The 25343-nt window shown below is 41.3% G+C and overlaps 2 protein-coding genes across 2 annotated transcripts in view; one reads left to right on the top strand and one right to left on the bottom strand.

Moving 5' to 3' along the window:
- The window catches only part of sprt (PDZ domain-containing protein sprite), a 136857-nt gene extending 134254 nt beyond the window's left edge, over positions 1–2603 (top strand). The window contains exon 11 of the mRNA XM_080285742.1: positions 655–2603. Coding sequence (XP_080141868.1) covers positions 655–1662 — 1008 coding nt within the window. The 3' untranslated portion in view covers positions 1663–2603. The remainder of the gene's footprint in view (positions 1–654) is intronic.
- Positions 2604–3286: 683 nt separating this feature from the next.
- On the bottom strand, positions 3287–12344 carry LOC145416921 (glucoside xylosyltransferase 1-like). The gene is made up of 8 exons (XM_080285779.1): positions 12261–12344; positions 11268–11391; positions 10617–10667; positions 10039–10150; positions 8798–9137; positions 7493–7666; positions 6492–6650; positions 3287–3457 (listed from the first exon to the last, which is right to left on the bottom strand). The coding sequence occupies exons 1-8, from the start codon at positions 12342–12344 to the stop codon at positions 3287–3289; spliced, it is 1215 nt and encodes a 404-aa protein (XP_080141905.1).
- Positions 12345–25343: the final 12999 nt, after the last annotated feature.

The raw sequence follows: 25343 nt of genomic DNA, 5'->3' as shown, positions 1-25343 counted from the left end.
CCTTGCATTAAAAAAAAAAAGCACTAATATATTTATTATTAGAAATACAGTACTGTATACTGTACAGCTTTAGATAGCTTTCGAAATGATGGCATATTTCTTCTATCATCTTTCATTTATACAGTAATCGCTCGATTATCCAACATAATAAAGCCAAAAGCATGTTCAAGTAATGGCTCCATCCGGATAATGGACTTCTCCCCTTGCCCCCCTTCGTACATAACCTGACTGTGACAGCCAGTGAAAATGGCTACTGTAGTACATCTTACAACACTTGTTCCTGTTGTTTAACACTACGCTGTCTGGTCAAGTAAACCTATAAACCATAGCCAAGCACATACCATGGTCAAGCAGACCCATCAACCACAGACAAGCAGTCACCACTGGGCAAACTACCCAGCCAGACAAGGCAGCACCGCTGGGTTGTATATGCCTAGCCGGGCAGAAATATTCGCGCGACCATAATTTCAACACGGATACAAGCATTTTGTCTGGATATCACGAAAACTTGTACGAATACTGATTTCGGACAGCCAGATCACAGCATCCAGGTAATGGATTGTCCGGGGAATGGTCATCCAGATAATCGAGAGATTACTGTACATCTGTTGGTGATAATTATTTCTTTGTTAATACCTCCATCCCTTTCCAAAGGACTGTCGACCACCCTCCCGCACCAAGCCAGTGCCTCCCAAGAAACCTGAACGTCTGAGCCTACAGCGTACCACCAGCCTACAGAGTGTTGATGAGGGTCCCACCAACACCATAGCTCCTCCCCATACCCCAACTTCCCCCATCCCCTGTGCCCCATCTCATACCCCTGCTTCTCCTACCCCTTGCACCCCAACTACTCCTACATCCCCAACCTCATGTTTTTCACAGCTCCAAACCTGGTCCTCGTTGGATCCAGATGTCCCCGTAAGTGATCACCAAGGCTTGCATGAGAGAAATCATGAAAGAAGCCTTGAAAAGACATATGAAAGAGGTCAGGAAAGGAGTCAGGAGAGGGTTCAGGAGAGGGGTCATGAGAGGACTAGTGAAAGAGGATGTGAGCGGAGTAATGGTAGGGGATCTGATAGGGCTCATGAAAGAACTAATGAAAGAAATTATGAAAAGGGTCATGAGAGAGATTATGAGATGCCAGATTACCAAAGTCATGAGAGCATTTATGATCGGCCTGGTAGGCGACACTATGGCAGTTATTCTGGGGATGGAGGTGTGAGGATGATTATTGGGGGTAGTCAGGCATCTGCAGAGAGCCTGAGTCGCAGACCAAGTCCACAGGGGGCTGCAACAACTACCACCACAACCACAGAACGCCCACACCAGAGCCATTACAGCTACCACAACCATAATCACAACCACCAAGGGATTTACAGATGCCCTTCTCCTGATGCTGCATTTCATTTAGATAGTAAAGATGATTCTGAAACCTTTCACGAGGAGATTTACAGTCATGTTGGTTTTAGAGGGCATTATACAACACGCCACCACACTACATCCACCACCACCACCACCACTGCTGCACACCACCAGCTACTGCATCACAGTCACAACCACAATCATCACTACAACTCTCACACACCATCTTTTACAGCTTCAAGAAACTCTAGTCACCTCAGTGTGACCACCAGTCCAAGACCGCATGAACAGTGGTGCTGAGGTTTGTAAAAAGGTCTAAATTAAAGTGACCACATTTAATGCTGCAAGTGACAGGGATCAGCATAATCAAAAGAAAAATTACATTGCTGTTGTTATAGAGTTACAAAAACTGGAGGTTAAATTTAATAAATCTTCCACCAAAGACAAATTTTATCATACTTTCTACATATAATTTACACATTATATCAGACTTTATTATTTTTCCCAAAGCTGTATATAGTATCATAAACTCAGTCCATTACATCAGTTCACTTTACTTTTTATATTTATTTGCACAAATAGTTTCATGCACAAAATCTTAAAGCATCACAGAGTAAAACTAAAAATTCTCTTGATAATGATGCAGGTGAAGCGATGACTTTCATAAGCCCAAAGAACATGTTGCTTTTGAATCCCACTGTCCAGCAAGAGGTAGCTGGGTGGTTCCGGTATGTAAGCAGCAGCACAGTGCAACCTTAGAGTCCTTTGGCCCAAATTTACAACTGAATTAGCGGAGTGAAAATTAAGAAGAGCAGAGTAGATGTGCAATTCCACCACATTTCAGTATTTGGCACTATACAGATGCATCCTGTACTTCTCCATTATTGTATAACTGCTTAGGTAAAGGTAGTGTTTGCAGTGCACATAGTGCATGAAGAGATGAAAGTTTTGTATGATCTCAGCTAGGAAGTTGACACTGAATAATTAAAAGAGTCCTGGTAAAGAAGTGAAGTGTGATCTCAAGAGAACTAAACGGCCATGTTTAGTGGAAGTGTGAGGTACTGCAACTGGATTCGCAATACAGTAATTTGTAAGCTCAGTTCCATTTTGAAAGACTATCATTTTCTTGCTTTAATTAATAATCAAAGGCTGTACAGGTATAAATAGTAAAAAACTGAATAAGTCAGTTGTGCGAAATGTATATACAGTATTGCATTGTAATACATTATAATGTAATTCATTCCATGAAATTTGTATAGGTACTGAATTTATACTTTGTAATAGTGATGTACATATCTTCCTTATTTTTTATAAAGTAAATAAACTGAAGTGTCAACTTATTTGTTGTATGTGTTTTCTTTGTTTCCTTTAGTATATTGCAATGTTGTAATTTACTCAAAATGAACACAGTATCTTCTTTGTATTATTCAGCTGGTGGTAGGTGGTGGCGACCATCATCCACTCACTTGATGCAGTGCTGCCTACTTCTTCCTTCACATATATCATTCTTTTTCTGTGTCTACCCTCCTCTTTTCCTATTTCTTCAATCTTTACTGTCACTTTTTATTACTCTTCTCTCTCTGCTTTTTGGGTGGCTTTACATTGAGTGACAAGCCTAATGGTTTCCTGTAAGCCAGGAAACCATTTACAACGCTGGGTGGTAACCATATAACCAACACATACATGTTCCCCACATGTCAACAGGTGGGTTGATGGAGGGTTAGTGCCCCTCCCCGTAAAACAACTAATTCAAAGTCAGACGGCCACCCCTTAAGGGATTATGGAGTCAGACTATGTATAGATAGAGATAAAACACTTGGGTTATGATTCCGAAGGAACCAGGCAAGGATGGAATAATTGGATTGCCAGAATAAAAGGGATTTCACTGCAATAAGCATTGGCATTTATATTATTCTCTTTTTTTTTATGTCTGATGCTGCAGCTGGCTGGTGAGCATGTTGTCGATGGTTGGAATGCGAGCACATTTTGAGGGCAGACCTTTCAGACTAACTTGATGCAGTCGTTGCTGTAGCCTTAGTACAAGGTCAGAAAGTGGTGTCCCCAGGATGTGCTCCTCCCAGGTCTCAAACACGGTCTGCTCAAACCATAAAGGAACACAGTATGTTACTAATAGCTGTTGCAAAAATCTTGCAAAAGTGCACAAACACACACACGCATGCACACAGGCACACCAACATGCACATATGTGTACACACACACACCCTGAATTATAGATCAGTATCCCTGACCAGCTAGGTCGCAAAATTGTGCTAGAGAATCCTGGTAGACAGATGGATTAAATATCTGGAGGAAATAGACATTTTGGCAGAAAATCAGTTTGGATTCAGAAGTGGAAGGATGTGTGTTTCCGACTTGGTGAGCTTTTACTAAAAAGTGATTGATGTGCTACAGAAGAGAGAGAGAGAGTTGGGTGGATTGTGTGTATATAGATCTGGAGAAAGCCTCTGACATGGTACCCCACAAGCGACTAATGTGGAAATTGGAGCACATAGGAGGACTGCAGGGGAACCTCTTGGGATGAATATGATACTTCTTGAGGGACAGACAAATGAGGACAGTATTAAGGACAGGATGTCTAGATGGTGGGAAATAACAAGTGGAGTCCCACAGGGCTCAGTGTTAGCGCCCTTATATTCCTGATCTACATAAGCGATATGGTAGATGGAATGAACAGTTATGCGAGCCTGTTTGCTGACGAAGCAAAGATCTTGAGAAGAGTAGAAGTTTCACTCGAAAAACACATTAACAAGATAGACGTATAATCTTGTGACTAACATAAGAGTAGCATTTCATTACATGGATGAGGAGATGTAGAAAAAATTGATAGAGGCCATGATCCACCCCAGGTTGGAATATGTGGCAGTAGTGTGGTCCCCACATAAAAAGAAAGATATAAAAAAGATAGAGAGAATACGAAGAACAGCAACCAAGATTGCCCCCAGCCTGGCAGATCTGTCATACAGGGAAAGGCTTGAAAAGCTAGAGCTGCCTTCTTTAGAAGAAAGGAGAGAGAGGGACGACATGATTGCAGTGTTCAGGGCCATGATGGGAATAGAAAAAATTGACAGAGAAGATTTGTTTGTATGGGATGGGAGGGTAACGAGGACATTGAATGAAACTGTAAAAGCAAAGTTGCTTGAAAGATGTCAAGAAATATAGTTTTCAATGTAGTGTAGATGCATAGACCTGTGGAACAGCCTGGACAAAGAGATCATCCAGTCAAAAAACTTTAACAAGTTCAGAGCTAAACCTGACATTGAGAAACAGAGACAGGACCCCAAGAGTGTAGCTCATTTCCTATATATCACAACCGGGGGTAAATACAACTAGGTAAATACACACACACACACACACACACACACACACACACAAATGCACTGTATATATGGTATTTAACACCTTCTTTCAAACTTAGTGTTAAGATCTATACAGTACACACATCATGACACCTTTGCTATACCGTTTTTACTCTAACTTGGCCTAAAACTGCCATCTCTCTGTATTGATTGCTGAGTTGTAACACTAGATTAACACTTGAATACTGTATAGCACTAGTCACAAAAAAGTGCTATGGAAAGGATGTAGAGTTGTAACAGTGTCTTCTGCCACTTTCCTCCTTGAAATAAGCTGCATGAAGACAAAAATCTAGGCCATGTTAACGTAAGAACAGTATAATAAAGCACACTTGCACCATTTTGACATGATGTCACTATACCATAATACTAAGTATGATATGCACACTGTAAGTACCGACTGGACTCTCTCTCACTTCTAATGTTGACCAGTGTTCATTTATGACACAACATCCAGAGACACATTCAACACCTTACCAATATACAAAACTCTGCTATCAGTTAATATTATAATACCCAGGCTTCTCACCACCACAAGCCATGCCCAGCAGCTGCCATGCCAGTAGGGGTAACACCCTCCTGTCACCTAGCAGGGCTATATGATCTAATAAGGTCTAGCTCAGAGGAACATTTCCCTTTCTTACCACCAGACCAAATCACAGCAATTGTTTCATGGTAATAAATTACAGGGCCACATTCTGATTGGCTTAGAAGATTTTGTAACACCTTTAGCAGTTTATTTTATCCGTACCTTGAAATCTTCTTGTGTGTTGTTGATGCAAATGTACTGTATTGGCATTAAAAAGTTACAGATAACATACAGATAATAGTAAGGTGCAGTACAACACATAAATTATATCACTAAAGAGGTGCTATGATGTCTCCCATGTCAGTGAACAAATGGTTCACGTTATTATCATTATCTTGTAATAAGTCAGTGAAAGACAAAAGGCTTTTTTCAGTTTCATCCTCTCAAACCAAACACATCTTGATCCACTCCAGCCCACCAAAATTACAGACTTCATCCTTCAGCATACTTGTGTATCTACAGTATCTCTTTCTCTCACTTGATCTCTGGGGTGCCACCATCTTACTTGGGTGTCTAATTTGTTACCTGTCTTAAGTAATTGTTACCAGCTCATGACTGCAGTATATCTGCTTTTTAACCCCTTCTGTTCAGTGACATTCATTAATTTATTTTTGCTATTTACAAATGAACTTATCTAGTTAGGGAGAAGCCCTGTAAACTGGAAGGGCTAAATATAGCTTTCACTAATGCCTCATGGGAGGTCTCTTTAATGTTGAATAAAATTACCAGAAAGTAGCAGTAATAATTGTTATAGAGTTAGGCCAGTCAGTCTGGCTTATCAGATCCATCAACTGCAGGCAAGTAACCACCCCTTCAGGGCCATCCCATGCAGTGAACCAATAATTCTCACTTAACAGACAGTGCTGTGCCACAGCAAGGCATGGGGAAGGAAGCATGAAGGTCTGGTTCCTCGATGAAAGACGCATTTGCGTTTCTCCACCCTGTTCATGGGCACCATTGTAGGCTTCACATCACCTCTTTATTGGGTTATATGGTTACCATCCAGCATTGTAAATGGTTCTTGGGTTATAGGAAGTCATTAGTTTGTTTAAAGAATGAGAGGGTATGTGAGGCAATTCTGACATGGTTATCATATGTCCTGGGGTTCCCAGGATGGTAAGACAACTAATACTATAATGGTGATGATGTTTATCTTCATTTCTCACCTGTAGTTTCATTTCATGGCCCTTGACAAAAGCCAAGGCATTGCCATGGAGAAGAGAGATTCCATTAACTGAAGCAGAGGGACACATGTTGTAACCTTGGGAACACTGCCACACACGGTAGTTCCATTCACACCCCAGTTCATAAATGTAGTCAGGAAACTGCAAACCAAAGCAGCTTATCAATATACTGTAAATATGTGTAATGTATAATATGTGACTGACCACTAATTCATGGGTTACCTCTTTTGATCCAGTAACATCTTTTTGTTGCTGTTACATAATCATATTAGGTTTAGGGCAGCACCCTAACAGTGAAGGGATAATGAGGGTTATATCAGACTTCTCCAGTTCAAAAAATACCTCCAAAGCTAAGTAAAATCATCTGGAAGTAGCATGCATGGAAAAAAGTCATTGTACTGACGTAAGGTAGTTTTAACCCCTTCAAATCCATGACATATTATAATCAGGTCACCAAGCAATGTTATTCAGTTTCAAGGGAGATCTCTTGCAGCAAAGGGGCTAATGAAGGCTATATTTAACCCCTTTCAGTCTGAAAAATTTCTCTGAAGCTGGATAAAAATGTCTTAAATCCATCCATCCATCCATCATCCAATCCTATGAATTAGCAAGAATAAAATTAAAAACAAGTCATCAGAGTTATGAGTGAAAAACCTCAACTGAAGTATGTTGACGAGATTGAAGAGTTCATAGAGGAATGAAAACTGGGATGGATTACTAACTTCAGTTTGATAAGGGGCAGTGTGCATGGAGGCCCTATTACCGTGGCTGTGCTAGATGAAGTACTTTGTTATGCATCGGGCAAAAGTCTGAGAGATGAATCATAACATACCATATAAATGAGCTTGCCAGTTATGTCAGTGTTAGCTAGTTTGCCTGTTTTCATATTTCAGTTATTCTTATTTAACCTGAATTATCCCATCTAGATATAGCCAGACCCAGTCATGTAGTCATAATTAGAGTACCTGTACCTATGGTCTTACCTTGTGGAAGAGTATGTTTAGTATGTCCTGGTCTGCCAGTTTTATATTTTTTTGATGCTGATCAAATACTTTCATGTTGGCCTTAGTCCAACCACCTCCAGGAAATGATTTCATACGGGTCAGATTCATGTGCATCACCCCTGCATTCAGTCCAGTTTTTCCATAATGTGGTACCTGGGACAAAAAGATGTCACTTTAAAATGATCTAATCTGACTGCAGTGGAATTACACTGACATGTAATGATACAGAATTGTTACTTACTCCTAGGGATAAAGGAAACTGACTGCCATCTGTGTGCAGTACTGCATTCCCTGCATACCTTAAAACTACAGTAATCCCTCCTCTTTTACTGGGGTTGTTACATGGACACCCATAAAAAAAACAAAAAAAAAACACTTCCATTAAGCTGTGTAACCCCTAAAATAGGGCTGCCACAGCCATAACTTAACTAATTATATGCCTGCCTATGAACCCTTTGTAGTGCCCCAGTGCATTAAAGACATTAGAATCTACTTGTTGAAAATGCATTTTGAGATGATTTAACAAGTTTTGTTAAGATATCCCAAAATACACGTAAAACCATGTTCTCTAATGTTTTAATTACCCACGAAAATATGAAGCTGGCAAACTCAAGTACCATGAAAGATGAGTAATGGCTGTTTATAAAGGTGTGAGTAAGGAACTTGGAATCTCTCTCACTTTGTATTAAGGTAGATATGTGATTACTTCCTGCCCACCACTTGTGGTATTTGCAGCCTCTTGACTCCCATGATAAAAGGGGAAAAATGAAAGTGGTATTTCAATCTCCAGTTTTTGTTCTGAATGAGATCAAAGAACACTATATCTCCACCACATATAGTACAGTGGTAAACAGGGTTAGGCATGCCATATCTACATAATTTACCTGTATGACTGCTGTCCATTATCAGTAATGGAGTGAGAAATGCATGTGTGATGTCCTCATGGTTTTTCACTATATATATATGATGATATCCCAGATACTGTACTACTATTTATAAGAGCTTCATTAAATACAACCATACCCTTTCTGTCAAAAGCAGTAACATCCAGTCCCATAATAACCCTTTCAAGATGTAGAGGCCTGAGGCTGGGATATGGTAGTCCAGTGCATTTTAGGGTAATGACCAATCCCTGTTGTGACATTAAAGAATTGAAAATCTCTAGTCACTTCTTGGGAATCAAACCCATGCAAGCAAGGCAAGGCTGTCTTTCTGACTGGGCTGTTGTAACCACTAAACCACCAGACAATTTTTCGTTGTGACTATCATTTCTGCTGCTCTCACCTTGTTCTTCCTGGAGCCATAGTGATAGAGGCAAGGAGCCATGGCTGCCACCTGCTTCTCATTGAACTTGGAGAACTCTCGCCAGAGGTCTTCAGGTGGTCGAAGAAAAATTAAATCCGTATCCACATAAATCCCAGCGTCCAAGTCGGGGAACATGTCTGGGAGGAAGAGTCGCTCTGTGGCACAAACACGGAACATTGACCGCATGTGTTCACGGTTTTCAGGATACCAAACTTCCTTGTGATGGAACTTGACCCGGTCACGATACCGCAAAGGCCACCCAACAGTTATGTCAGTTAGTCGAAGGTAAAGATGTTCAGAGTCACTCACAACCACAAACCTGGAGATAAATATATGCTTAATATTACACATTCATTGACATTCAACTGTTTTAACTCCAATTAGGCAACAAAAAAAAAAAAAAGCAAATGTACTGAAGGTCAAGAAGCTTGTATGGTTAAACTTTTGAGAGCAACGTGCTAAATTGTTTTCTCTCTCTACATCACTGCACAAGGGATAATGATGAGAAGATGGTGTTTTTATGTCCTCAAGAATGAGTTATTCCTGTGATTTTAAGGTCATCCAGCAGAAAGCGTTCCATTTCCAAATCTAGCAACTGTTGCCTCTTGATTGTTCAAGATTTTATTTATCAGACATCTATTTCACTATAATTAATCTTCAGTTTGGTAAGCAAGGAATGTCTTAACTATGTGACTCTTTATCAGTTTTCTTTCCATTTCAGGTGGTTTTACTCTGAGTGGCAAACATAATGGTTTCCTGTACCCCAGGAACCCATTTACATTTCTGGTTGGTTACCACATAACCAAAAGAACAGGATGACAGGAGCCTGCTATGGTGCCCCTGGTAACTGGATGAAGACGCAAAAGTAGCATCTATCCAGAATCAAATTTCCACTCTTCCCCACACTCTGTTATGGCAAGGTGTGTTGTCTACCATAGGGGAACATTGGTTCACTGCAGGAGATAGCCCTGCAGGGGCAGTTGTTTGCATGTGGTTGATAGGTCTGCCCAGCTAGGCAGACTGGGATTACTCAACAACTTCTACTTTTCCCTTCCTTTTCCATCTCAGCTTTCATAAATTCACTTTGTCACTAGTTCTCCTCTACTTCTTTTCATTCATATTCTTCACACACACACACACACACACACACACACACTTTTTTTTTTAAATTAACTTCATTTCTCCACTTCTTCTCACCCCCAGGGCTCAAGTTTACCCACCTGAGGACAGATGAAGTGAGAACAGCAGCTGATTTAAGCATGACGGCAGCCTGGCGGATTTGACGGTCAATATCTGAGGCCACTTTTCCCCCTTGGTTATCATTTGGCTGGCCTGCAAGGTAAGAGACATATTGTTACTGAACTTGTTTAACAAGAAGGACAGAGTAGTAACAGGAGAAGATAGGTAGAGGGAGGGTAGGTGAAGTTCTATAGTGCCTTTTTAATTTCAGTATTTGAAGGTAAAGTTTTATATTTCATTATGGTAAAACTGGAGTCCCAGCTTCCTCTCTCACCAGCCTCCCTCCTCCAAGAGTACTACCCTGTTCAACAGATGCTGCAGCCTTGTCCTTTGGATGATAACAGAAGGGGATAAGATTTTGCTAGGCAGCAGAATTAGGTTCAGTGAATGTACCATAATAGTATACAGGTTACACAGGTTGAGGTTGAGGCAGTAAAAGATTACATGATCAAGTACAAGGAACTAGGAGTAAATGAACATTCAAATATCCTTGAGTACAGAGAATTATACTCAAATTAAGGAACAATTGCAGTACTGAATTATAAAATACAGGACTTACCTTCACACAAGATCAAGAAGAAGACAAGTTCCTCTGCATCACCTCTTCTCCCTGGAATGACACAGAAAAATCAGTATAATATAAGACAGTTCATGGAGAGTAGGGGAAAAGTTACTGAAAATTAGTTTTCATATAGTCCAGCAAAAATTTTTCCTTCATATGAAAGTACCCTAAGGAAGCAGCTCAAAGTTGCCTGTAGCCACAACCAGGCACTGTGGGAAAGATGGATATGTCAGAGATGCAGAACTGTGAAAGTAAATTATAAGGTGTAGCCAGCTATGAGAATGTTAAACTCAAGTGAGATTGTGTGTACATGATTATGTTGATGAGTTGTGATACAGGTATCGCTCACAGAACATTCAGAATACTAAACTAATTGCTGTGAATTCTTAATGCTGCAGATTTTTTACACTCCTTCTTGGCCAGCATTTATACAGTAACCATCATTCATTTTAATGATAGCAGAGGAGGCAGAAATATATTATTCAAGGCCAGACAGATTTCAGTTGTCAGCACTCTGTCAACTATAGGCATCATGCACATAACATCATTTCCCACCAGTGCACTGTTTACCCATCTGCACTTGCTGCCACTGCCCCTCCCCCCTCTGTCGCTGTCTGTCTGTCTGTCTCTTTCTCTCTCTCAACTGACAAGCTGTGTACCACAAGCTTTGCATGCCATGCTCTGGACCCATGGAACCATTGTTTACCATATCACTCTGTATCCCAGTGTTGCTAAGCACTACTGATTGTCCCTTGTTAAGCCCCAAACCTGACTGCATTGAGTGTTTTATTGTAATGCCAAATTTGTGTTGATAAGTGCAAAAAAGAAAAAATGTTCAGTACACCGATGAGTACCGGGTACCAACAATAGGACCATCATTGCCCTTATACATGCTGTGATATTGTGACAGTGTTCACTAATTGCTAAATGTGATCTGTGCATTATGCTGCTGAATGATAATCAATATTTCTTGAGCGCTCCACTGAATGTAAGTGAGAGATGTGTGTGTGTAATGGTGTAGCCCTTGTTTAGGCAACCAAGTCGGTCACCCACTGCTGCCCACATGCAATCATTAATCATCTCGGTGTGCCATAATTATGCTAAATAATATCTGTGCATGATACTAATGAATGATAATTATTATTACTTGTGCCCTGAAGTGAAAGTAAGTACAGTAAATACATTTGTTGTGCCACTGAACAGGCAACCCACATGCCTGTCACAGCCATCCTCAGAGTTAGAATTGTTCATCAGTATGTCGAAGTGTCTACTGTTTACTGATTACAGGTCAGCTTTGCCATGTGATTGGGCTATGTCCATGGAAAACTGACTGGATAACATTCAATCACATATCAAATGTAGGATATCGTAACGGTCATATAAGTAATATTAGTATTGTCTATTGAAAAGATAGCACATCAGAGGTCATTATAACAGTCGTTTAAGTGAAAATTGCACTTGCATATTAAAAAAGGTGCTAAAATGTTACGATCATTTAGGCGAATGGATTCATAGGTTATTCAAAAGAAACGTGGGAGACCTGTAACAAATTTACTTCTTAGATAATGAACAGAACGAATTTGAACTTGAGAGGCATTTTCAGTCTGCTTTTTGTACTGTAAAACAAATTTGCAGACCCACCTTGAGCCACTTGTGTGAGATGCGATGGTGTAGCTTGACGTGCAGGTGTGGAGGTGTGACTGGACAAGTAGGCTGCAGTGACATAGATTAGCAGCAGCAGTGGCACCAAGCGTTTAGCTGCAGCACTGGAAGGGAACTAACATGGAAGTACTCTTACTATCTGGCAGTTGAACTGTTACATGATCATCAGCATCTCCCAGTACCATTACACCAGTCTTGAATGTGATTTATATACCATATTCCAAAGAGACTATGGATATTAAGCCACAGAGGATTAAACAAATAGGGTGGGATAATGCAGCACAATGAGAAATGGAGATTTTCTGAGGGACTGAACACTGTTCTGGGGCATGACAATTCCAAGTGCTATATCAACCGGGAACACTGTGTGTTTAGCTGTCACCCACAGTCCATAAGTCCATAGTGACCAGTGATGCTGGAGAATGTTATACCACCATGCACAACCAATCTTTTCTTTTGTCCTCTTTGCCTGTCTCACTTGACCTGGGCCCCAGTACCCTAGTAAAGTTAGAATTATCTCCTTTTTGTAACTCAGGTTTTTAATTTTATTAGGAAAGTTAGAAAGTGTTGAATCATCCCATGTCTCTTGTTCTTCCTGCAGAGGTGAATCTTAGTTACAACAGGAAAATTACAATGAACTATCGTATCACAGGAAGAAGAAAAAGAGAGAGAAATTTCCCATGCAACATGTTTACCCTGCCACGCAATATGAGTTATGAGCTATGATCGTGTCACTGAATCTGGGTACACCTCATTACCAGTACTGTCTAGCTTCACACGACCCTCCCTCCCTACCACATGATCGGCATAAGTACTCCCCCCTAGCTAGCCAGCCCACAGTGTATTCCCTTTATTTGTACCTTCGTCAGCGTCTCCCTTAGTACCGGAGCTGCCACGACATTGCAATAGCGACATAACAGGTTCCTTAAACTGATATCAAGAGTAAATTATCAGTGTCGTTGCACCTTGTACTCCCATAAAGCACACCATAAACCTACACATTCACTGAGTATTTTAATGGCCACAAGGAAGGACACAAATCAAGAGTGAGAGCAGTGGAAATGAGTTATTTAAGAGGAGCCTGTGGAGTCACATGGAGAGACAGGCTGACGAATGAGGATATAAAGGAGCGTTGTGGTGTGGATGTGGATGTGATAGGAAGCGTTAGGAGGAACATACTGAGGTGGTTTGGCCATGTGGAGAGGATGGAGGGTGAAAGACTGACGAAGAGAGTGTTTGTGAGTGAGGTGGAGGGGGAAAGAGGGAGGGGGAGGCCGAGGATGAGATGGAGGGATGGGGTGGAGAGGTATATGAGAGAGGGGGGTGTGAGCTGGGAGCAGGGGAGTGAAATGGCGGGGGACAGGGCGACTTGGAGGCAATTTGTTTGTGGCCACCCCAAACGGGATTGAGGCGTCTGGCAATAGATAGATAGATAGATAGATTTTCTGGTTTATGTCATGTAAGCAGTTTACTCAGCTTCTTTACAATCTTTAAACTCTTTCAGTAATAGGATCTTTTTGTCTGACTCTCTAATGCTCGTAGTGATGGTGACTCTCTCTCTCTCTCTCTCTCTCTCTCTCTCTCTCACACACACACACACACACACACACACACACACACACACACACACACACACACACAATCATTATTTATCATTGGTAGTGATAAGACAAAACGCAGAAACACATTATCTATACTGATATCGGTATATTAAATCAGAACAAAGTGTCATAGTGATATTTCAGTATTATTCTAGATCCCTCGTAATGAGAAAGACTCTCACTCTCTCTCTCTCTCTCTCTCTCTCTCTCTCTCTCTCTCTCTCTCTCTCTCTCTCTCTCTCTCTCTCTCGTTAATTTATACGATATGATACGGTATTGTACTTGACGTTACTGATTCCAGCATTTGTGCCTCAAGCTTTCTATTGTACCCCACATTTTGCTTTGTATTTGACGAGAGAGAGAGAGAGAGAGAGAGAGAGAGTTCAAATCCCCCTACGTAAACTGCACGATTACTGTTTTCTTGTGTATGGTGCACGACCGTGAAAGACGCGTTGAGGTTACTTACGTTGCGGAGCCAGGAGGTCATTGCCATCGCAGAACAGCTTCCTATCACTTCCTTGATGTTATTCTCACCTTATTCGAGTCACCACACAGTAATCCTCACTGTACGAGTCACCACACACAGTAATCCTCACTGTGCGAGTCACCACACACAGTAAATCCTCATCACACGAGTCACCACACACAGTAATCCTCACTGTACGAGTCACCACACACGTAATCCTCACTGTACGAGTCACCACACACAGTAATCCTCACTGTACGAGTCACCACACACAGTAAATCCTCATCACACGAGTCACCACACACAGTAATCCTCACTCTCCTATGTCTGCACAGTTATCAGAGACACATATTTCTGATTTCCCATGTCTTTTATTTTATTGTTATCTCAAAGTCTTTTGTTGAATTTAGGAACACTTATTTCTTACGTTCTTGCTTTATTCTTTTTACTGGTACTTTCAGAGGATTTTTTTTCAATTTAGGAGTGGCTTTTCAACTTTGGAAGGGGGTGGGCGTTAGATATATCCTTCATTAACTCAGTATCATCCAAGATCATATCGTGGATTGAATAAAATCGCCGGGAAATAGCAAGAATAAAATAAATAACTGCTCTCAGGTTTAAGGGTCACCAGCCCAGGTACGGTCAGGGTGAAGGATGTGGGTAGTGATCGTCCCTCTCGCTGACATATTATAACTACAAACTGTCTTTCCAGGGTTCTCAGGTTAATTCTTTCGTCTCCAAATTAGAGTTTTGCACACAGTTGGGGTGTAGAAAGAACAGCTACCTCCCTCCTTCTTTCCATCCTTCCTCCTTCGTTCCGTGCATCCTTCCTTCCTTCCCTGCGTCTGGAATTCAACCACTGACCGTTCTCTGAAGTTGCCTGCTATCTTTTGGCTCCGGATTTAGAGATAGTCACACACGTCTAGTTCTAAATATCGATGCACTATCCGCAGAGGTGTTTAGCAGAATGAGGTTAGTGTTCAGTCCTTCCCTTCCCTCCAGCATTCCTCCACTGACCCGGCTTCCTCAAGGTTGCCAATTCAGTTCTTTTATCTCCTTGAATTTAACTAGCGTCACACGAGCGCTGTTTCTGGCAGCTTTTTCCCGGCAGCTTGATCGTAGCGGCGACTTTTCCTTACGAGTGCGAAGGCCTTTCTTAGACTATTTTTTTAAGAGTTACAAGATTTAAGATATGAGATTAAGCAAATGATTTCAAAACCGAGGTAAGCCCAAGAAGATTATGAATACGGTGCCTGTCTCTTCCAGCTCCTTGCCTTGTGTTGTCATGAGTCGGTTTCTAGGTATATTGTCTTGGTCTTAACCCCGCAAGTACGGTGACGTCTTTCAGCCCTGTGTGTGTGTGTGTGTGTGTGTGTGTGTGTGTGTGTGTGTGTGTGTGTGTGAGGGGGAGGCAAAGGATAATATCGAGGGAGGGGTGGAGTGGAGAGATATGTGAGGGGTGTGTATGAATTAGAGGGAGGGCAGCTAAATGACAGAGGACAAGGTGAAGTGGAGGCGCTTTGTTTGTGGCCACCCCTTTTCGGGATTAAGACATCTGGCTATCAACAGATAAGTAGATAGATAGACAGACAGACCTGAACAGCACCCAGCAAACTCTCCTCCCCTCAACCATTTGTGAGAGTCAATGTCCTCTCATAGCCTTTTATATTTTACAGTTGCAAATGGGTTTTATATTTTCAAGTGTAATATGCAAGATGAATCGCAGAGGGGGATATGCTAGGAAAACTTTTAAGGCAACGAGCATAGCCTATATGTGTGTGAATGAGGGTGGAAAGGTGTGCTAACGGTGCTGTGCAGAACCCAGCTTATGGCAACACCTGGAGCACCGTTACCTGAGAGAAAACGGCAACCTGTTCACAACCATAAGACAGTCCTCATTTTTAGGATAATTTCTTTGACTTTTTTATGCTTTTTAGTGATTCATGGTTTCTATTGTGACGCTACTGTATGGCTTGTAAATTTAATTGAATGTAGGGGATGATAATACGAGATATATGACTGTTCTTACCTGTGAGAGAAGCCAATGTAGGATATTGTCTCGGTGTTGCCTTTAGCCTTTCACTGCATGACGTTTTATCTAATGTACTGTATATTATTGTCTTCGAGAGAAGTGAAGTCACTGAATGCAAAATGAGGCTGGAAAGTGAGGAAATAGATGACGTGAGTGCATTTAAGTACTTAGTAGGATGGAAGTTCGGAGGATGAAGTTCTTGAAAAGGTACAACAGGGAAGAAAGGTTACTTGAAAGGGTACAGGGAAAAGGTTTCCGGCGGAAAACTATTTCTGACGGAAAATCTTTTCCAACGGAAAACTTTTTTCCCACGGAAAATTTTTTACGACGGAAAATAATTTCCTGCGGATTTTTTTTTTTCACGATGAAATTTTTTTCAGACGGAAGATTTTCCGATGGAAATTTTTTTCCGACGGAAAATTATTTCTGACAAAATTTTTCCCGACGGAAAGTTTTTCCCGACGCAATTTTTTCCCGACGCAAAAATTTCTTTCCGACGGAAAATTATTTCCGAGGAAAAAAATTTCCCGACTGAAAATTTTATGACGGAATTTTTTTCCGACGGAAAATTATTTCTGACGGAAAATTTTCCAAAGGGAAATTATTTCCGACGGAAAATTTTCTTCCAACGGAGAAGTTTTTTCCGACGGGAATTGTTTTCCCGACGGAATTTTTTCCCGACAAAATTTTGCGACGGAAAATTTAGTTCCGACGGAATATTTTTTCGACGGAAATTCTCTCTCTCTCTCTCTCTCTCTCTCTCTCTCTCTCTCTGTTATAAAATCGGTACCACATAACACATTCCTCTTATTTTTGCCACTGCCCCGTGTGTGTGTGTGTGTGTGTGTGTGTGTGTGTGTGTGTGTGTGTGTGTGTATGAGAGAGAGAGAGAGAGAGAGTGCGCGCATGAGGTAGATTAAGGTTGTTGCTGTGAAATATTGCACCTCTCCCTGGTTATGTCGACAGGGGCCTCAGTCTGTGGCGGCAGTGGCTCCCGTTCACACCCCATCCCCTCATTCCAGTGACGTTAAATTTCGGATTATTCTTTGCCACCGCCAGACGATTTTATTCCACTTAAAAAACAGCCTCTTAAGTGAAGGAATTATACTCTTTTTCACTTCAATTTTGGCCAGATCTTTTTCCTTTTGCAAACTAGGAATTATGCTGTTTTTCACTTCGGCCTCAGATTTTCGTCCTTCCGCAGTGTATTTCATGAACTCAGAGGCAGACAAATAGTGTGGCTCTACATCCCGTCCACAGCACTTCTTCGTGACTAGCATCATAATCTAATGTAAATCTGTTGTTCCAGCCCAGCATTCAAGGTGAAGGGATGGCAATTTTAGACCAAGATAGAGTGAAAAGGGTGATGTAATTAAGGGTGTTTTATTATCACTCTAATTTGATAGCCACTCTTAAGGTTATTGGAATCGTTTGCTGGTAACAGGAATATGATTTTTAAATACGTAATTGGATTGAAAGGGTTAGGTTATCTCCACAATTCATTTTCTCTTCGTCCTTTTCTCATCGTTTTCACTTTCATTGATACCTCCCTCTTGCCTTCCTTTCTTCTTACGTATTTCTGTGCTTCATATTCCCTCCTTTCCTCCTCCTGTTTCGTATTTTCTTATTTGTCTTCTTATTTCATTTTCTTCTTTCATTCCTCCTCATATTCTCATTTTCCCCTTGCCTCCTCATTTTATTACCTCATTCATTCCTTCTTTCATTCTCTCTTTCTTCTCTTCCCCTCTTCTTTCCCGACTCTCCTCCTATGCTTTCCTCCCCCCTTTCTTCCTTCCCGTTCATACGTTTCCTTCCTTCCCCCTTACTTTCTTTCCTTCCCCTACTTGCTTTTCCTTCCTTCCTCCTTATTTTTCCTTTCTTCTTTCCTCCTTATTTTCCCTTCCTTCCTTCTTACTTTTCCTTCCTTCCTCCTTACTTTTCCTTCCTTCCTCCCTAATTTTCCTTCCTTCCTTTCTACTTTTCCTTCCTTCCTCCCTAATTTTCCTTCTTTCCTTCCTACTTTTCCTTCCTTCATCCTTGCCTTTCCTTCCTTCCTCTTTACTTTTTCTACCTCCCTCCTTACTCTCCTTTCCTTTCTCCCTAATTTTCCTTCCTTCCTACATACTTCCCTTTCCTTCTTATTTACTTTCTTCCTATTCTTTTCTTCGACATTATTTTCTTCTTTCTCCTTCTTTCCATTCCTTCCTTTTCCTTCCCAGCTCATCTTTTTTTTTTTTTTAACCCCTTCAGCTTGTGGATATACTATACATTTTTCCCCTTTCCTTTCTACCATTCTTTTTTTTTTTATCTGTATTTCTTCCCAGCATCCATCATTCCCCATCTACGCTCCTTCTCTTCCTACCCTTTTTACTGTCTCTGTCTATCTGTCTATCTGTCTGTCTCTCTAGGCTATCTGTCTATCTATATTTCTTTTTTACTTCCCTCGTTTACTTTTTTCCACATATTTTTCATATATACTTTTTACCTCATTCATTTCGTTGGTTTCTCTCTCTCTCTCTCTCTCTCTCTCTGGAATTGCACCATCGAATTCCACTTATTCCACTTAAAACAATTACAGTGGAATTTACGCGGCTTGAGTTCAGTGTAATCAATTATTGGCAACAGTGATTTTGTTTTTCTCGTAGTGCTTTTTCACAAGGAAATTGATAGATGAAAAAAATAAAGAAAATTAACCTATGGATATGAAATAAATATGTGCTTAAATCAAAAGAAATTGGGCAAAGTCTGAAATCGCAGGACAGTTCAAAAAGGTAATAAGATAGAGGAAGGAGATGAAGAGAAGAAGATAGTGCGTGACCTGAAAAAGACAAGAAGTTGAACAAGAAAAATATAAACAGATTAAACAAGAAACAGATTATGAGACGAGAGGAAGGGGTTAAAGAAGGGAGAGGAAGGAAAAACTAAACAGATTAAATAAGAAGAAACAGATAAAGAGACGAGAGGAAGGGGTTATACAGAGAAGAGGGAGATACCGTATGCGTTGCGTGACCTGCATATAACATGGAATTTGGTGCGGCCCTGTTATCAGCTGTTGCAAGGGTAAGTGTGCAGACTTTCACTACTTATCACGCTGTGCAGTAGAGTCAGAAGTTTATAGCTCCAAGTGCAGTCAGTAAAGTCAGTAAGTACAGTTAAGCCAGAAATTACAGTAGATGAAGTAGGGGGGGGAAAAATGAAGGAAAAAATAGTGGAAGGCGTGAAGTCAGTGTATTGAGTGAAGCAACTATTTTCCTTTTGTTTTGTTTTTTTAATGAAGGTTGCAGTTGTCATTTTAGCTCCTTGTTTTAAATTTTGTGTTCTTGTTGTAATTAATCCACCACTCCAATTTTTTTAACTTAGGAAGGATCTCTTAGTCGTAGAGTTAAATTAGAGGTGTTTTTCGGAATATCTCTTTCCTACTGCAACTAATTTTGTGAATTGAAAGAAACAGGTAATTCAGATCAATAGGGAGCAGTGGGATTCAGTAGTTTTTATTATTATTATTATTATTATTATTATTATTATTATTATCAAAAAATTCATAAGTAACAATGGAGATCAATAGCTTTTTCTTTATGTTTACATTGTCCTAATATCGCAGCAAAAAAAAAAAAAAAAGAAAAAAGCTTGAAGTGACAATGCTACCGCTGTACATGTATTCCATTGCACTTCTTCGTGACTAGCATCATATTTTAGTGTTTATTTCACATTTCAGCATTGAAGATAGATAGGGGGCAATTTTAGGCCAGATTAAAGTAAAAGAAGTATATCGAGGTATAATGAGAGAGAGAGAGAGAGAGAGAGAGAGAGAGAGAGAGAGAGAGAGAGAGAGAGTCTGCCTTTTATACTCTATGCAAATACACAGATAGAAGGGGCAAGAACAATTTTGTGTGTGTGTGTGTGTGTGTGTGTGTGTGTGTAATTCACCGGGTCGGCCAGGATCACTTGATGGTCGTGATCGTCAGCTTTTACCCTCCCGGAAGGGAGCTGAGAGCTCATATAGTCCGATCTAAGGGCAAGGCTGTGACCTTCACACACGCACACACCCGTCCCCTTGCTCAAGGGGGACAGTAACCACCCACTTCGTCAGTGAAACTATTCGCAACCTGAGCGAGGCGCGAACTCCCGTCCACCAGTTGGCAAGCGGGAACGTTACCACTGCACCAGCGAGCGGTGTGTGTGTGTGTGTGTGTGTGTGTGTGTGTGTGTGTGTGTGCGTGCGTGCCGGGGGGGGGGTCAAGGAACTGAAATCGAGCCGAAAGCGTAGCAGATCTTCACAGAACCAATTATTCGCTACTGATTTAACGAGACTGTCCTTCGCCGAATCTATACCGCTACCCGTGGCAGGCCTCTCGCGGCAGTATAGAGGAGAAAAAGCGCAGTTTATTTGCCCCGAAGAAAATAATTACACATATTAGTTAAGTATATCATCATCATCATCATTATCATCATCGTCATCGTCATCACTTAACGTTGTGTCATTATCATCGTCATTTATCGTTATCAATCATCATCGTTGTCTGTCATCATCATCATCATCGTCATCACTTATCATTGTTTATCATTATCATCATCATCATCATCATCATCATCATCATCATCATCTTCCCTTTTCCCCCACCGTATTCACAGACTCTCTTAAGTTTAAATATATGTATAAAATTGCTTGTATCCCTTTCTTCATATACCCGCTAATCAATTCATATCCACATTAAGAGTAAATATTACAGCGGAAAAATTACGGTACGTGGTAATAAATAGCTCTTGACTTCATTTGGTGTGGATGTGGATGTGGATGTGATAAGAAGCGTTAGAAGAAACACACTGAGGTGGTTTGGCCATGTGGAGAGGATGGAGAGCGAGAGACTGACGAGGAGAGTGTATATGAGCGAGGTGGTGGGACGGAGAGGGAGGGGGAGGCCAAGGATGAGATGGGGGGATGTAGGGCGGAGGTATATGAGAGAAGGTGTGAGCTGGGAGCAGGGCGGTGAAATGGCGGGGGACAGGGCGACTTGGAGGCGATTTGTTTGTGGCCACCCCTTGTGGAATTAAGGCGTCTGGCAATAGATAGACAAATAGTCTTCATTTATCATGTTTATAGGTCAGGATTTCCTTTTTTATGATATATACGCAGTGTTTGTGTGTGTGTGTGTGTGTGTGTGTGTGTGTGTGTGTGTGTGTGTGTGTGTGGATATAGTGTTTTTGTTAGTTTTCCCAGTTTTAATTTTTTGTTTTGCAGTTTTATGATACATGGTGTTTTTTTTCTTAGTTTTTTTTGTGTGTGTGTGTGTGTTTTTCGGATTTGTAGTTTTTTGTGTTTTTTGTGTGTTTTGAAGTTTTATATTATACGTAGTGTTTTCCTCCCACACAGAAGCTGCTTCCTGACCGCCCACCCACCACCACAACTAACAACAACTTCAAAGGTAAGCTTTCGAAGGTAAACTCATCAACTTCATAGGTAAACTCTTGAAAGTAAACTCTTGAACTTCTCAGATCTGATGAACGCGGATGATACTTCCTGAGAGTGGGTGGTATTTTGTTTATTTCTGTCGGGTAGAGTCAGGATTCCGGGGGCTTGAATGATGAGTGAATGGCCCGATGTTGATGCGTGCCAGTTAAAATACAGGGTCGCGTAATTTTCACAGCCTCCAACGACCAGCAAAGGGTCTTAGAGAACGACCTTTATGCTGGGAGTCCCCATAACACCTCCTCCTTATTGATTTATTCATGCAGCTGGTATGTTAATATAATCTTATGTGTTATTTTTGCAATCTAGGTCAATGTGAAGCAGATCTAGATAACACACAAAGGATTAGGAAGATGTAATATGCATAATAAATCGCCAAGGAAGTGATGCTAGGGACCTCCTTAACCGACGAGAATACGACCCTGTGATTACTTCCCGTGATTCATTTTTCCCCAGATCTCGAGTCTCGCCTGGAGGAGGTGTTCAGTCGGGGGTACACACAGCCCTGCTCACAGACGGAGGAGACTGAGGTGAAGTTGATGAATTTCCACCCGGTCATGGAGAGGACGGGCGTGGGCGGGAGTGGCGTGAATTTGGGCGGGAGTGGCGTGGGCTTGGGCGGGAGTGACGTGAATTTGGGCGGGAGTGGCGTGGACTTGGGCGGAAGCGAAAGTGGCAAGGAAGTGGGAGGAGAGGATGGGCGGCCTGCTCCCAAAAAAAGCACCTTAGATGAGCATTACTGGATGGTTCCGGGTGCCATCTTTACCGAAAATGGTTCGGAGGGTTGTAATGAGCCGTATTCTCGTTAGCATAGGAAATCATGTACCGTAGTACCTCTTCCTGGGCGATTTGTTTATAATATTACACAGCAATATCTCTAGTGTGTTATTTTTGGCATGATTACCTGAATATTACAAGCGCATTGAACAAGAGGGTACGTATTCATTCACTACGATGTCATCCTTGTTCAGTCAAATACCAAACTCCTTTCGCTTCCCCTGCCCCTGTCTAATCGCTGGATACATTGACGCCTAAAGCGACGTAATGGACTGAGGTGCGCTTTTTCAGTCATCTGTGTGTGGTATGTTCTGTACCCAAGGCCATTACGCCATTTTAAAACTTCTATAAATCCAGCAGTGAGAAAGAGACAAGAATCGAGAAAGGATTTTAATATTTGATCGTTCGAAGGGGCACAAGCGGTACAGTGGAAAGCAAACAGCAACAAACATGTCCTTTTGAAGGCTGTTTGTTTTAGGGTAGCTAAGACAAAATAAAGCTGGATGATTCCCCTACCCAGCAATCTCTCTAGACCAGAGATTCTTAAACGTCTTACTACATATCCTTCGAGTTATCAGATCAGCGACCCGTTTCCCCAGGACTATAGGCACATGTCCCGTATCCTCAGGGCTATAGGCACATGTCCCGTATCCCAGGACTATAAGCACTGGACCCGTATCCCAGGACTATAGGCCTTGTAATGGAATTGTACTCCATTAACACTAATCCGGTATAGAATAGTAACGTACTAGCTGTTGTAAAATTATTTAAATGGTAATTATTAAGCAAATTAAGTATGAACGTACTGTTATAGCAGTGTCGGTGTTAACAGTATTTTAAATTAAGATAGTAGGCTAAATATTATAATTATATGAGTGTGAATGATAGGGATATTTGAAGGGAACTATATTTTATTGTGAATGACAGGTATGTTTTTGGAAGCTTTTTTTTTTTTTTTTCAGTATTCTCATGAGGATATAAAAAAATAACGTATTCTATACTGAGTTTTCACCAGCCCTCTGAGCACCTCTTGGAAACAGTCTTCGGTACCCATGGGGGTTCACGGACTCCATTGCGAGAACCCACGCCTTAGGTGAAACCTGCAGGAAAAGGTAAGGATAGCACCTCAACCGGGTGTGGCCCGTATGCGTTAACCGTTTATTAGCTGTAGTCCCAGGTTCATCCGAGCTGTGAACCTGGTGGACTGGAGACTGCTTTCCCTGGCAGAACACCCTCCTCCTCTCGGGGGATTAAGTTTAAATGTTTAACCAGGTACCTCCACCACCCAGTTTTTTCACAACGACCACAGGAAGGCATCCCTCAAGTCTCCAATACCTGTATGCTCTTGATGGGGTAATACTTGTTTCGATGTTGAATGGATGAGTAGGCTACCTACAGTAACTGAAATCTTTACGACAGATACATACAAATTAGTCACTGGTGACTAACACATTCACTTAGTTACTCTTGATTAATTTGTTGATTTCATAAATTGAAGTCGTCTCTCCCAAATTTAATTCTGTACCATTTTCCTTGCTCTTCCTGGATGTAACAAATGTAGTGTGTTACAGAGGGACGTTCATGTGATGTCACTGATAACCAGGGGGCTCAACTGTGTGTAACATCTCACTTACTTCCCTAGTCAGACCCCTGGCTTCCCCATTGCTCCTTCCCCCCATTAGATTTTTTTTTTTTTATCTTACATGGTAGGCTTAGTCCACTCACCCACCCCAGGATACAAGCCATCAGACTAAGACAACTTGAGATCATCTGCTGTGTATGGGCTTCTCAAGGACAAGTCTTGAACATCCAAGGAATAACATCCAAGTCATTGTACAAGCTGGTGAGTATTTTCATTCCATTTTTTTTTTTTTTTTGTACCATTACACTTCTTGTTCAGTTTATCTGTCTATAGCCAGACAGCATAATCCCTTAAGGGGCTGCCGTTTGCCTCTCAGTTAGTTGTTCTATGGGGAGGGGCCACTAACCCCGCGCCAACCCACTTGTTGAATGGAACACGTATGGGTTGGTTACCACCCAGCGTTGTAAATGGCTTCCTGGCTTACAGGAAACCATTAGGTTGTTCAAAGTAACTTGTGAACAACTGGAGCCCAATACTTACTTATCCATATGTTTATAATTCCAAATAGGGCCTATTATAGGAATTTTAATTTTTCAGAGACCGTGTTTCCACTTCCGTGGCGCTCATGGCAGCGTCAGCGTTGACAACATAATGTTAAATATTATTATACTCTTTAATTTGGGTCAGATTTTCGTTCTTTTCCTGCTCTGGCAAAAAAAAAAAAAAAAAAAAAGGTAAATCCTCTCCAGAGCACTTCTTCGTGACTACCACCATCTTCCAAAGTTCTGTTTTGTTGCGCTTGGCTTATTTTAGGTGAAGTTAGAGAGAGAGAGAGAGAGAGAGAGAGAGAGAGAATTCCCCACGCTAGGACCAATGGACTATATAGCTCTGCAGGGCAAGGAGAGATCTTTCAAGAGATCGCTACATTTCTCACCAGAAATAAGAGAGAGAGAGAGAGAGAGAACTCCTCACGCTAGGACCAGTGGACCATAGCTCTGCTGGGCAAGGAGAGATCCTCGAGGAGATCGCTACATCTCTCACCAGAAGTAAAAGAGAGAGAGAGAGAGAGAGAGAGAAATCCTGAACCTCGCTAGAATGCGCCATTTGTTTACAGCTTCCTTTTAATCATTCGTTTGT

This window comes from Coenobita brevimanus, chromosome 108 (genome assembly GCF_032717465.1).
Source record: "Coenobita brevimanus isolate Jiangsu-jjx chromosome 108, ASM3271746v2, whole genome shotgun sequence".
Classification (NCBI taxonomy): domain Eukaryota; kingdom Metazoa; phylum Arthropoda; class Malacostraca; order Decapoda; family Coenobitidae; genus Coenobita; species Coenobita brevimanus.
Note: the sequence above shows the minus strand (reverse complement) of the source record. Positions and strands in the feature narration are given on the sequence as shown.

Bases quoted from the DNA above. Each gene is read 5' to 3' on its own strand.
- LOC145416921 (XM_080285779.1), bottom strand. From the start codon at position 12,344: ATGTCACTGCAGCCTACTTGTCCAGTCACACCTCCACACCTGCACGTC. The intron at 10,668-11,267 runs GTCAGTTGAGAG...GTGTCATTCCAG, and splicing joins AAGCTTGTGGTACACAGCTT to GGAGAAGAGGTGATGCAGAG. The intron at 7,667-8,797 runs GTGAGAGCAGCA...TTTTTGTCCCAG, and splicing joins ATGGCTCCAGGAAGAACAAG to GTACCACATTATGGAAAAAC.